The sequence below is a fragment of the Gracilinanus agilis genome, chromosome 3 (genome assembly GCF_016433145.1).
Source record: "Gracilinanus agilis isolate LMUSP501 chromosome 3, AgileGrace, whole genome shotgun sequence".
Lineage (NCBI taxonomy): Eukaryota > Metazoa > Chordata > Mammalia > Didelphimorphia > Didelphidae > Gracilinanus > Gracilinanus agilis.
In genome coordinates this window covers 157,560,914-157,574,988 of record NC_058132.1, presented here as the reverse complement: position 1 = coordinate 157,574,988, position 14,075 = coordinate 157,560,914, and the positions used below count along the sequence as shown (strand labels likewise).

Below are 14,075 nucleotides of genomic sequence, written 5' to 3'. Positions count from 1 at the left end.
AGAGAAGCCATCAATCAAAACCTGAAGAAAATTATAAACCGACCCAAATCTGCAAAATCTGCTATCAAACATGGAAAACACTTGACCCAGGACTTATGAATTGTTATCCTTCTTGTTCATTCTAACAATGACAATTTATGTAAAGGAACAGTGACTTGCACTTTCATTTCTACTATTTCAGACTTCATTATAAAATGTATATGTATTTTCTAACATCCATAGGAGAAAAAGTGGTAGTTTCTGACCACTGGGAAGTTGCCTTCAACAAGATCTCCCAAATTCTCAGTCACACATGACCACATATAAATTCAGGCAATAACCAATACTCTTAAAGGCCTTAGGATTATCACAGACTAGCATAGCTATATTCAAGATCATTTTTTCCTTATCCTTTAAATCTGAAAATAAAGGCATCAAAATCCTTTGGGAAAATGCACATCACCAAAATCTGACCTAACCTAATAAGCCAATCTTATTACCAGCCACCCAAGATATTTGGTAGCTGTACTGCATATGTACTGTACCTCTTAAAATGAAAGTATTTGTTTTTAGCTTGAATTCCCATTAGACTAAGACTTCTATCTAGCCTCTGCATCTTCACAATCATTTTCATGCTGCTTCTTCTAATCAGTTTCACACCATGGAAAAGCTCAAATAGGCTACTCCCCAAATCCCAGAGTTAATACATTCTATTGGTATGTGGGCAAAGGAAAACAAATCAGGTTTTGGGGACCTTGTGCTTGCCTTAGAAACAAAGTACCCCATGCTTTCAGCAAAAAGAATGGTGAAAGCTGGGACTCTGAGCTTTATGTGTAGGATATTAATAAGAAGCTGGTTCTTTTGAAAAGGAATACCACTCTGAAAGTGCTTCTAAAATGCAAAGTGAATTCTCAAAACTCAGAATTATTTCATGAGGCATCAATCAAAAGCCATTTTATTGGTTAGTTTTTTAAACTATACCATCATATTCCAAAGCTGTTCAAACATGCCATTTTAAGGATGGTAACTTGGAATTTAATTTCTGACTGACTGATTTAATTGAAAGAGCTAAAGAACTTATTAAAAAAATTTTTTTAATATAGTGTTTATTTGGGTTTATGTTTTGGGGTTTGAGTTTTATAAGATTACACACTTACAAAAATGAACAATTCAAAAATATGTTTGCATGAGAAAACACATATAACCTGGATTGAATCACCTGCCTGCACTGGAAGGGGGAAGGGAAGGGATAAGTTCAATCATATATATATACTTTTCTTTTTAAGAAAACATGTATGGAAATGGGAAGAGCCCACTCTTCACTCGGGAGGGTCTCTGGAGGTGGGATGACATGGTGAAAATGAAATGAAAACAAGCCAGAGTGCAAGTGGAATTGCAGAGGCTGTTCTCTCTTGCCATCTGCTGATTTTTATTTTTATACCCTTTTTTCTTTATGATCTCATACAGGTTTTGATTTTCCCATACATTCAAAATCACATATTAACTTTTGAAACATCATATGATTGGCATTTACTAATTATCTTACTGTGGTTAAACAAAGGAGAAAGCTTGTCAAGAATTATTCATTATGGAATGGCTTAGTTAGAACTTATTATTTTCAGCCGTCTGTAAGGTACAAGAACATCATTTCCTAGCTAAGCATAATATTTAATTATATTTTAACTAATTAAATCATGTATATTGTTATGTTATACTATTCATACCTATTATCAATCAAGGAGATAGTTATGGTGGTTGATAACATCAAATCAGATACAATAATATCAGTCTGGTCTAAATTTTGTTCCCATTATGTTCTTTCATATTTCTCTATTTTTTTAAAAGTATGTTTGCTGTTTGTTCTGCTATAGGGTTAATAAGAATGTAGTTCTGTAAGGGTGATTCTGTGCTAATTTATCATTCCCCTATTTATCTTGTGTTTCACTGTTTCCTTGGTCTGTGGGAGTTTGGGAACAAACCCAGGCCAGGTACTTTCTTGCTGGGGAATTTAGAAACTTGCATTAACTCACTAACTGCTATTTTTTTGCTAGGCTTATTCTAGGGAAAGTTTCTGTACTCTAGGGTTTGTTTAGGGGTTTATTTTTGGGATAGTGGGTAGTCTGTGACTGTGGTTGTTTTTGCCATGAACCTGTATTGTTTTTCTGTGTCTCCCTGGGGCTGAATAAGGATACTGATTGCAATAGTTTCAATGCAAGTGAATGTCACTGTAAAAAGAATCACATAGGGTAAACTGAGAGTGGAATTTCCATCCTCCCGACAACCTGCTGTTCTGGATTGTCAGAGCTGGTAACTAGCTGTGCTAAACGTCATGGCTTTGATGGCTTCCTGCATGGAAATTTGTTGTTACACGTAATTAGTAAAAAAGAATATCATAAACAATTAGAGCAGTGGAGTAAAATTTAAATAGAAATGAGGCCCCCAAACTGTACATAACCCGGTGGGCCAAATATTGATATATTTCTAAAATATAAAATTTTAAATGTGATATTATCCATGTTTTATTGTATGTTTATTTTGCTAAATATTTCCTAATTACATTTTAATCTGGTTGAGGCCCTACTCAGAACTGTTTTGGGTCACATGTTTGACATCTCTGACCTAGAGAACCGAGTATGTATGAGGGGAAAAAAGTAGGCCAAATCAGGGAATGGCAGTTACAACTGGATTATTCAGAAGCAAAAGGAAAAAGCTACCTTCTTACCTGCTGAGTTGTGCCATCCTGCTGGACATAAGTCACCTGGCCCGAGTCTGTAAACAGAGTCTAGACAAAAGAGAAAAATACTTATCAAACAGATCTCTAAGTAGATTACCTACATACAACCCCCACAGTGAAAATTACTCTATGCTAAGCACCAATTCCTGGGACAGTTCTTTCTCACCATAGTCAGTCATAATCCTCCATGAATAAATAAGACAGATAGCAATCTGGCATTTGGCTAGAACCTTTTATTCGGGTGGCTCCAAAGAGATTTTATGAGATGACTATCTCAAACTAAATATCACATGTCACTATTGTACGCCCAAGTAAAGCCACCTCTGCACCTCACCTAAATGTGGCAACTAATTAAAAGGTTTACAACAATTTTAAACAGGAAGGAGCAAATCAGTTCACATCAAACTGAAAGTGTAACTGAGGAGAAGTCAGGGAGAGGATACTAAAGTTATTCTTTAGGCATGGCAGTTTCATTAAAAGCTCTACTCTTCCTTAAAAATTCTAAATGGCTATAACAGTTGATCATGAAGTCACAGACTCTTTGACTCCTTGCCCAATGCATGAACCATATATATAAGCCAATAAATTATCATCTTGCCTCTATTTGAAAACCTTCAGGGGCATAAAACTCACTATCTAATTAAAAATACAGCCTATGTGGTTACTGGACAACTCTAATAATTAAAAATGTCTTCATTATTTTTACCTAAAATCTACATCTCTAATTCAAGGCCTATATTTAATGATACCTTTAAATAAGAGAGGAGTCTCCATACCCAAACCAGAAAGCCCATATTTAATGCCTCATTCAAATAAGGAGTCCACCAACAAATATTACCTGAAAAGAATTATGATTCAGTCCTAATTCAGGGAACTAGTAAAGATTTTTCCTCTATCATTGGATATTATTATACAATAATAAAGAGACAAAACAATAAGTGTGACAAGTGACAGTCTTTATATAAACTATGTTACATTAAAAACAGTAAAGGTTAAGAATAAGCAGAAGTGGGGGGCAGCTTGGTGGTTCAGTGGATTGAGAGCCAGACATAAAGATGGGAGGTCCTAGGTTCAAAACTGGCCTCAGACATTTCCTAGCTGTGTGACCCTGGGGGCAAGTCACTTAACCCCCATTGCCTAGCCCTTACCACTCTTCTGCCTTGGAACCAATACATACTATTGATTCCATGACAGAAAGTAAGGATTTAAAAAAAAAAAAAGAATAAGCAGAAGTGCTCAAGACATAGTCTTGCCTGTTTTATTTTTATGAGTATTAAAAGTATTGCATTAAGTGAGTCCCACTAGAAAATGACAGCATGCTTTCTTCTTAGGAGCAACTTGAGCTCACTGTTGAATGTTCCATAAGGGAAAATTAATATTACTAGAGTCTAAGGGCAAATGAAATGGTTATTTATTTTGATAACCACCTGGATTAAGAATGTATTCATGAGCCAGCATAACAAGCAACAGAGATGGTTACAATTCTGCTAATACTCATAAAAAATAGTTCTTTTACTTTCAATTTTATTAATTTTTCCTTTAATTTTTATAATCTCTAATTTGGTCTTTTTTTTTTTTAATTTTTTTAAATCCTTAACTCCTGTGTATTGGCTCCTAGTTGGAAGAGTGATAAGGATGGGCAATGGGGGTCAAGTGACTTGCCCAGGGTCACAAAGCTGGGAAGTGTCTGAGGCCAGATTTGAACCTAGGACCTCCCGTCTCTAGGCCTGACTCTCAATCCACTGAGCTACCCAGCTGCCCTAATTTGGTCTTTAGCTGGGGATTTTTAATTTGTTCCCTTTCTAGTTTTTTAATTTGCATGCCCAGTTCATTGATCTTTTCCCCCTCTAATTTGTTAATACATGCACTCAAGGATATAAATTTCCCCCTGAGTACTGCCTTAGCTGCATCCCACAGAGTTTGATAGGATGTCTCATCATTGTCATTCTCTTCAATGAACATTTTATACATAAACAGCATGCTCTCTCTGTTCACCTGTTTGAAAGCAATTATGCAGACATTTGTAGACCTGGGGTTTTTGAATACCAGTTGTCCAAAAGAAAAATAATCATTACATTTTCTACCTTATGGCCAATGGGGAAAAGTTCAAAAATTCTATCTTACAGACCTGGGTGGCTTCCACAGGATGGATATAAACTAGTGTGTGCTCTGGAGCATCCACTGAAGTATAAGAAGCGCCATCTGCTGTGTAGACCACCTGCTGTGGTGGACGGTCCTGATCATCACCATACACGATCTGAGCTACCGTTCCACCTTCAGGGACAAAGTGCACCTGGAGGAATAAAGCAGACAAGTATATTCTTGCAACCAGTGTCATCTTCATAAAGTGATGTTACCAACCATGTACTGTATATAGCTGGGCTTAGTAGGACTAATGAAAGAAGAACTTGGATTGATGAACCTATGTCTGTAATAAATAGAAGACGAGGGGAAAAAACTGAGAGAGAATTCCCTCTTTTAAATTATGCAACTAACTAGTTTAAATCCACTGCACCCCAAACTGTAGACTTAGCCAACACCTGCTGAGAATTCTGAAGATTTGGCTGATGGATAGAATCCTGTATCTAGATTCCAGGACCAAATTCCCTTAAAAACATAAGATTCCTTATTTCAAAACTTGGGGATATATTTTTATAGGATCACTTTATTTTTTAAAGGCCTTACAACTGGGGCATAAGTAGAGTTTCTTTAGAACTAATCAAAACAAAGAACTAGAACTTAGTTACTCTCAGCAAAACAAAGATCCAGGACAATTCTGAAGGACTTAGGACAAAGTAAGCGATCCACCTCCAGAGAAAGAACTGTTGGGAGTCAAAATACAAATGAAACATACAATTTTTCAATTGTTTATTTCAGTTTATGTTTTGGAGGTTTGGTTTTATAAGATCAGACACACATAAAATTGAATGATATGGAAAAAATAAATAAAAATTTTTAAATTAAAATAAAAATTAAACCAAAAAATCCAACAAAGAAGTATAACCTAAAAGGTGCAGAGAGTATATCTGAGAGTTTGGAGAGTAAATTTCTCAAAGTTGTTTTATTTGTCAGCAGGTAGAATGAAAAGAGCCTCCCAAAGATCAAAGACCTAAAAGTATAAGTCTGGTTTTAATTATGTAGCTTTAATTCTTAAGGGTGACATTAAACTTGACATTAAGACTGATCTTTGACATGTGCACAAGCCCATGCCCAAAGGAGAGGGAGCTGATGGCACAATGGATAGAGTTCCAGGCCTGGAGACAGGAAGTTATTGTTGTTGTTCAGTTGTTTTAATTGTCTCCCATTCTTCATGACACCATTTGGGGTTTTCTTGGCAAAGATACTGGAGTGGTTTGCCATTTCCTTCTCCAGTCCATTTTACAGATGAAGAAACTGAGTCAAACGGGGTAAAGGAACTTTCCTAAAGTCATACTGCTAGTAAGTGTCTGAGTCTGGGTTTTAACTCAGGAGGTTGAGTCTTCTTGACTGCAGGCCCAGCACTCTATCCACTGTACTATCTAGCTGCCCCGACATCAGAAAAAACCTGAGTTCAAATCCGGCCTCACACATTTATCAGCTATGTGACTCTGAGTGAGACCTGTCTGCCTTAGTTTCCTCCACTGTAAAGTAGAGATAATAATATCACCTACCTCCTTGGGTAGTTATGAGGATTAAATGAGCTAATATTTGTAAAGCACTTAACATGGTGCCTGGCTTACTAAATGTTCATTCCTTCCCATCTAACCCTCCCCAAAGTATACACTTAGGACAGAAATCATCCATGTGGTCATTCAAAGTCAGGATCTTAGGTGAAATCTTGACTCTTCTGATATCTATGGACTTTGATTCTCCAGTTTAGTTTCCCACAGCAGAAATGATCCAATTCAAGAAACATTTCATAATCACCCACCAAGTGGCTCAGAAAGGCAGGATGGAATAGTAGATAGAGACTGGCCTTGTAAGCTGGAAGATACATATTCAAATCCTTCTTCTGGTGCATGTTAACTACATGGTCCTAGACAAGTCACTGAACCTCTTCGTGGCCTGGATGGTTCTCTAAAACTATAAGTTGTAGAATAATTGCTGCGTCTCCACTGGTAGAAGGGGCAGCGAGGTGGTTCAGTGGTCACACGACAGAGTCTGGAGTCAGGATGACCCAAGTTGATAAGTATATGGCCTCAGGTACTTACTAGATGTGTGATCCTGAGCGAGTCACTTAACTATGTTTGCTTTGGTTTCCTCATCTATCAAATGAACTGGAAAAGGAAATGGCAAACCATTCCAGTATCTTTGCTGAGAAAACCCCAAATGGGGGTCACAAGAATCAGACAAGACTTTAATGACTAAACAACAACAACATTTGGTAAAGGAAATTACCTCACCAGGAGTTCCCTGTAGCAGTAAAATCACCCAAAACAGGGAAGTGGGGCGAAAGTAGGGTATCTCACTTTGTTAAGAGTTTGGAATACAAAAATTAAAAATATCTCAGGAAATATACAGTATTATGAGATATAAAAATGTAATAATACAAGGTATAATATGATGAGATCATAAGTCCAGAAACAGAAAGTACTCCCAGAAAATTTAAGAAGGAAGAGAATACTGTCGGTTGAGGAAATCAAGAAAAATTTCACAATGATGGTAGCCCTTGAGCTGAGCCTTAAGAAGGAGAAATAAGAAAAGGATTTTGAGAGGGTGGTTCAGAAGAGAGAATACATTCTAGACATTATGAATGATCTATGGAAATGTACTCCAGCAAGAAAAGATATTTTGAGTTGATATTCTACCTAATAATAGTTCAGTGTGGCTAGAATGTAAAGGGCATGAATTAATCAGTCAATAAGCATTTATTAAACACCTACTACGTGCCAGGCACTGTGCTAAGTCCTGGGAATGCAAATAAAGGCAAAAAAAAAAAATCCTGCTCTCCAAGACTCCCAGACTAATAGGGAAGACAATATGCAATCAACTACATACAAACAAGATATATATATATATATGTATATATATATATATAGATTAATTAGAGAGAACCTGAAATCTGGCTGAAAAGCTAAGCAGAAATCAAACTGTGAAAGGCCCTAAAGGTACAGGTCAGGAGTCAAATTTATCTCACAGATTACAGGGTGCTACTAGAGGATTCTGAGCAGAGGAGTGACACATTCAGATCCATACATTGGCAATATTATTTTAGCAGCTACATGAAGAATGGATTGGAGTGAAGTGAAATAGAACAAAGTAAGACCAGTTAAGAAGCAACTACAATAGTTCAGGTTTAAAAGGTGATGGGGTAGGGACAGCTACCTAGGTAGTACAATGGATAGAGTGCCAGGCCTAGGAGTCAAGAGGGTCTGGGTTCAAATCAGATCTCAAATATCTGGGTTCAAATCAGATCTCAAATACTTCCTAGCTGTGTGTGACCCTGGACAAGTTATTTAACCTCATTTTGCATAGAGTTGTTATTAGAACAGAAAGTAAAGCTTTCTTGAAAAAAAATTTTTTTTAATTTAAATAAAGTAAAGTAAAAGGTATTGGGGTCTAATACTAGAATAGTGGTGATATTAGCAGAGAGAAAAGGATCCAAAATATACTGTGGACACAGAATCGATAGAACTTGACAGCTTGGCAAAGCAAGGCAGAAGAAAGTCAAAGATGGCAGCAGGGGTTTAAGCATTGTTGACTAGGAAGATAATATTATTATCACCAAAAACCTGGAAGTTGTAAGAAGGATAAATTTAAGGAGAAAGTTTTACATTTGTTGAGTTTAAGGTACTGGTGGGCTGTTTGGGTGATGTCCCATTGACAGGTAGAGATGTAGGACTGGAGTTCAGGGGAAAAACTGAAATTTGGGGAAAAGATCTGGGAGGCCTCTATTTTGTGGCAATAATCAAGTAAAGCATAAAATGGTTAGCTTTTCCTCAGCCTATTCTGACAGATGCCTTCCCCCTTCCTACTCAGCAGGTCCAGTACTCTGAGGCAGGGGCTTAGGAGCACAAGACAGGGTTTGAAGCATTAAGGAGTTCAAGAAGAAAGCAGTAGTATGGATATATAGTAGCAGAATGGGCCCCTGAGAGGAGGTCTGGCTGTGGGAAGCATTAAATTATTAAAGGTTTTGAAAAAAAAAATAAGACCTAAGCTTTTTGAGGGAAGAGACTTGTTTGTTTTAATGCCTCTAGCAATCAGCACAGTGCCTTGCACAAATTAACTACTTAAATGTCCATTGAACTGCAATCCATGAGAGCAGATGAGTTTACCAACGCAAAGAGAAAAGAAGAGAAAACCTAGGAGAGGTCCTCTAGGGACCAGCATTTGGAGAACAAAAGGAAAACAACTAACAAACCAGCAAAGGAGAACAAGAAAGACAACTCAGACAGATAAGAGAAGAAACTGAAGAAAGCAGAAGTCAGAGGGGAAAGAGAATAAATGCCAGGAGAAAAGATCATCTGCAAAGAAGGTTGCAGACAGGGCCAGAAAGGACAGGACAGAGACAGGGCCACAAACTTTAGTAATTCATAGTCACTGGTGACCTCAAGCTCCATTCTAAGTCCTCAATGTCAGAGCCAGATGGCCAAGGGCTGAGAAACAAATGGGAAGCAGGAGAGAAGATAAAGAACAGAGGTAAAAAATCAGTTCAATCAATCAGCAACCATTTACTAAGCACCTTCTTTGTACCAGGTGCCATGCTGGGTAGTAAGGACATACAGACAGAAACAAATAGCCCCTTGCCCTCAAGGAGCTTATATTTCATTGAAAGAAACAACTTCCACACATGAATAAATACAAAGATAGGGAATAAGAATGCAGCTGCGATGGCACCAGGAGAGGGAATATCCTCTATCAATGCAACTTTTCAGCAATTTGTGGCCTTACAGGGTTGCCTAGAACACTGAGGTGGTAAGTGAATTGCCCAGGGTCACATAGTCAATATGAATCTTTATCCATTATGCCTAGTGGCTTCTGCAGATACAAATAATGAAAAAATATATACAATTCCCAGAGGGGTAGACAGAGAAGGAGGGGCAGTAGGACATTAGCAGTAGAGGGGGATCCCTGAGGTGAACTTTGAAAGGAGCTAGGATTCTAAGAGCCCAGAGGAGAGGACAGTTATGAGAAGGCATCAAGATGGGAGATGGGATTAAAAAACCACAGATTAAATCAGTTTGTTGTTCAGTCATTTCAGTCATATCCAGCTCTTCACAACTCCATTTAGGGTTTTCTTGACAAAGATACTGAGGTGGTTTGTCATTTCCTTCTCCAACTCATTCTACAAATGACAAAACTGAGGTAAACAGGGTTAAGTGACTTACCCAGAGTCACAAAGCTAGTAAGTGTCTGAGGCTAGATTAGAACTCAAGAAAATGAGTCTTCCTAACTCCAGGCTTGCGCTCTATCCACTGCACCAACTTGCTGTCCCATCTAATTCCAAATCTAGAACATATATTTCATGAAGAAGAGTAAAGTACAATAAGCCTGGAAATAAGCTGGAGCCAAGTTGTAAAGGGCTTTGAATGGCAAACAGAGGTACTTTTATTTTACCCAAGAGGCATGAGGGAATGACTAGAAACTTTTCAAGAGAGGAGTATTAGCTCAGAACACATGCTTTAGAACAGTAGCTACGTGCAAGACAGACTGGAGAGGGAGGGAGACAGGAAGACCCATTAGGAGTGTACTAAAATATTCAAGGTTGCAATGAAACGAGGGCCTAAGCTAGCTAGCATAATGACTATGTTAGGGGAGAAAAGGAAGCAAAAGTGAGATAGAAAGATGTTGTGAACATGGAATTAACAAGACATAGCAAATGACTGCATAGGGCAAATAAGATAGAATTGAGAATTGAAAATGATCCTGAAACAGCAAAGTTAGGTGACTAAAAGAACAACAGCACCTCAACAGAAACAGGAAAGTTAGGAAGAAAAGTGGGTTTTTAAGAAAAGATAATAAGTTCTCTTTGGGGCATGCTGAACTTGAAATAATGTCATTTAGTCCTTAAAAGAAGAAATCTGAACATTTTTATAAGCAGAAGGGAAGGAGTCCGTACTTAAAAAGAAATTAAAGAAAGGGAGGAGTAATAAAAGACGACTTTCCAAGAAGATGAGAAAGGAAGGGATCGAGAGCAGAAGTAGAAACTTGAGCAATAACAACAAGGACTTGAGCAATAGCAACAACATCCTCTGAGGTTGGAAGAGTGATGGGTAAAAATGCAGAGAAATTCTGATATCAAAGAATTCAAGACGAGAGAATTGGTGATGAAAAGTATGAATTTTCTCAGAAAAACAGGTAAAGTTATCTGTTGACAAAGAAGGTTATGGAGACAATTGAGAATCTGAGGGGATAGTTTTAGAACATACAGTAGAGGGAGTTTGCTAGGGAGTCCAACAGTGACACACTAAACCAACTCCTAGGATGGCTCCTCTGAAGCGAGATAACGCAATTTTTAAAGGCCCTACTAATCTGTGTTTTGTCACTTCCCCCAGAAGCATTTAGCAACCTAGGAGTAGGAGCAAAAAGGTTGATAGAGAAGATCTTGCAGGGTTATAAATTAGAAAAATATGTGCAGCAGAATGACAACAGGACAAGGGATTCAAGACTATGAAGAGAGGAAAAAGAAGCCAGAACTGGGATAATATACCAGAGAGATTCAGGGACCAGAGTTTACAATGAAGACAGAAAAGAGATTCTAAAGGAGTTTAGTGAGGAAATGAAAGATAAAGCACTATGGACCAAAGATGAGAATTTCAGAAGTCAGAATCTTGGAAATCAGAGAGTTTAAAGTGATGTTAAGTATAAGCTTTATCTACCCTTATGGAGGGCTAAGAGAGAATGAAGACAAGAGGTAAGAATTGAGGAAGCTGACTAAGAGAATGGTGTTATATAATCTTTATCATAATTGTGACCCAAGTTCCCGAGGATGGAGGCAGGGGTTGGAGCTAAGACAGAAAAGAATGTAAGCAATGTATTGAGGTAGCTGAAGAAGAAAGGAAAGGGATTTTTTTTTTATAATTGGTTGCTTTGAACTTGAATACAGGATGAGAAGTTGCTGAGTAATGATGGTAAAAGGAAGGTCACTTTCAAGAACAATAGAGGAAAAGTACCATAATATCTCAAACTCATCATGTGCGAGACTAAGGGGGAAGAGTTGGAGAATCGTATAGTATAACAGGATAAGAGAACAGACTGGCAAGGGATGAGTTGTTTTTAAGAGGAAGCCAGGTTACATCTAGTGCTAAAAGGCATATATATATGCCCAAGAGGAACAGATTGACGAATAGAGGCAAATGTGTTACAGATAAAGTGAGGCTCCAGAAGAAACAGAGGAGGGATAGAGCAAACATGGATAAGAGACTATGAAGAACTTGGGCTGGGCCTATGGGGATGAGAAAGTGAAGGGGGTCAGGAATTTTCCCCTAGGTAGATGACAATTATGAATCACAAGAAGAGGGAGAAGCAGAAATCTGCAAACCATACTGCAGACCACCATCTAGGGAGAATTTTAAAGATTAAGTTGGTTCCAAGGTTCTAACTAAAATGTTAATGTGAAAGAATCTCTACTAATAGCATCTCCTAGGCAGAGTCCTCTCTTTGACTTCAATAGGGAAAGAGGGGATAATGAAGGCAAATAATGCCAAGAAGGAGGTAATGCTGCCTTATTATATTTTGTATCTCTATGTCCTCAGCAACCAGAAGAGAACAGGTGTTTATTAAAATAAACTGTTATAAGAGTTGATTTTCAAGACTTTTGAGTTATAGAAAAAAAATGGAAATGCTTTCCTTAAAATTTAAGTAGATTTCCAGGTCTTTAAACCTGAAAGGAATATGACAATAAGCTTACTTAGTTCTGTTTGCCACAAGGACTTCTGCTTACCCACAACTAATAGGCAATAGGAGAGAAAAAGATGGTCTAGAAGTAGAAAAAGGGCAGAGAAAAGTCATGAGTTTGATTCTCAACCATTTAGAAATTGGCTACTACCTCATACAAGATCTGTGAATAGTACGAAATAAGCAAGCATGATATGATTGATATTAACAAACATGTTAGTATTTATAATTTCTTATTAATTTTTTATCATATTCTCTCCAAAACTGTCACCAGAGTAATTGGTACACTTACTCTAATGTTACTACTATTGCTCAAAATATTTTCTAAAACTGCCTAAAGGACAGGGCACTACTTAGGGGAAAAAAACTCATCGCATTATTTTGGAGTAACATCTCATTTTTTACCAAAAACATTATTTTTCAGCTTGATCACCAGGTTTACTCACGAAAACTGACACAAAAAATTCTCAACTATTTCAAAAAATCAAATCCTGCCCCTCAAAAGGAAAGTTTTCAAGAGCAGCTTTCCAAATACGCTTTGAACAATAAGCAACATTACTGGAATAATAAAGTGGGTAATACCCACTTAGAATGCCTACGTTCAGGTTTGTCCAATAGGTTTTTTTTTTAAGGCACATTAATTTACACAGTCATGCCTTATATCTTTATATTTAGTTCAATACTTTATAGGCAATTTTCTTGGTGTTGGTATTCCCACCACCAATGTATATCAAAACCGTTTGGTGACTAATTACATAATCTTCGAAAATTGCTACAAGAAAAAAAAAGTTAACACTACAACCAACCTTAAAATAAGTCTTAAGGAAAGTCTAAATCAAATGACATACAGCCCAAAATTAGGCCTGCCTGAGCTTGCACTCTTTTGGAATAGCCTTGCAGAACCCAAGGGATCCTTCATGCCACAGAGACAAGACTTCTGTAAAGGGATTTTGTATGTAAAAAGTGAAGATCTTACTGTCATTAATAGGTAACAAACCAAAGTAAAAACTCCTGAGAACGTACATATAGAAAGGCAGAATTAAACAAAATGCCAGTGTGGTGTCATGGGTGGCTACAAAGACAGAACTGCACACAACCACTGACAGTTCTACAAATAGTGAATTCTTCATTTAACATAAATTATGCCACTATACCCATCTAAGAAATTGCCATAATACCAAAACCATGAAGTACTTGCTTCACCTGTGCAGTATTCTGTTCATGTTCGGCAGATGCAGACCACACCTGTGAACCTTCGGCTTTGGAGTCCATCTCACTGCTTTTTTTGGTTACTCCAGGACAGCTGGCACCTAGAGTGACATTAGGCAGAAAAGCCTCATTTGACTGCCATATATTTAAATCATGGAAGATCCAGTGATCCGCCTTTAGTGTACCTAGAAAGAGGAAAAGGAATTAAGACTTCAAGTAGACTAGTAAATCTCAACAGATTATGTCTTTGTAAACAAATACAAAATGAGAGAGAGAGAGAGAGAGAGAGAGAGAGAGAGAGAGAGAGAGAGAGAGATGAGAAGTCTTATTTATAGAA

At 37.5% G+C, this 14,075-nt stretch overlaps 1 protein-coding gene across 1 annotated transcript in view; it reads right to left on the bottom strand.

Annotated features, from left to right (window-relative positions):
• Window positions 1-13,801, bottom strand: part of PRDM10 (PR/SET domain 10) — an 83,015-nt gene extending 69,214 nt beyond the window's left edge. The window contains exons 1-3 of the mRNA XM_044668977.1: window positions 13,733-13,801; window positions 4,842-5,006; window positions 2,702-2,761 (exon numbers count right to left, since the gene is read on the bottom strand). Coding sequence (XP_044524912.1) covers window positions 2,702-2,761; window positions 4,842-5,006; window positions 13,733-13,801 — 294 coding nt within the window. The remainder of the gene's footprint in view (window positions 1-2,701; window positions 2,762-4,841; window positions 5,007-13,732) is intronic.
• Between the last annotated feature and the right edge of the window lie 274 nt (window positions 13,802-14,075).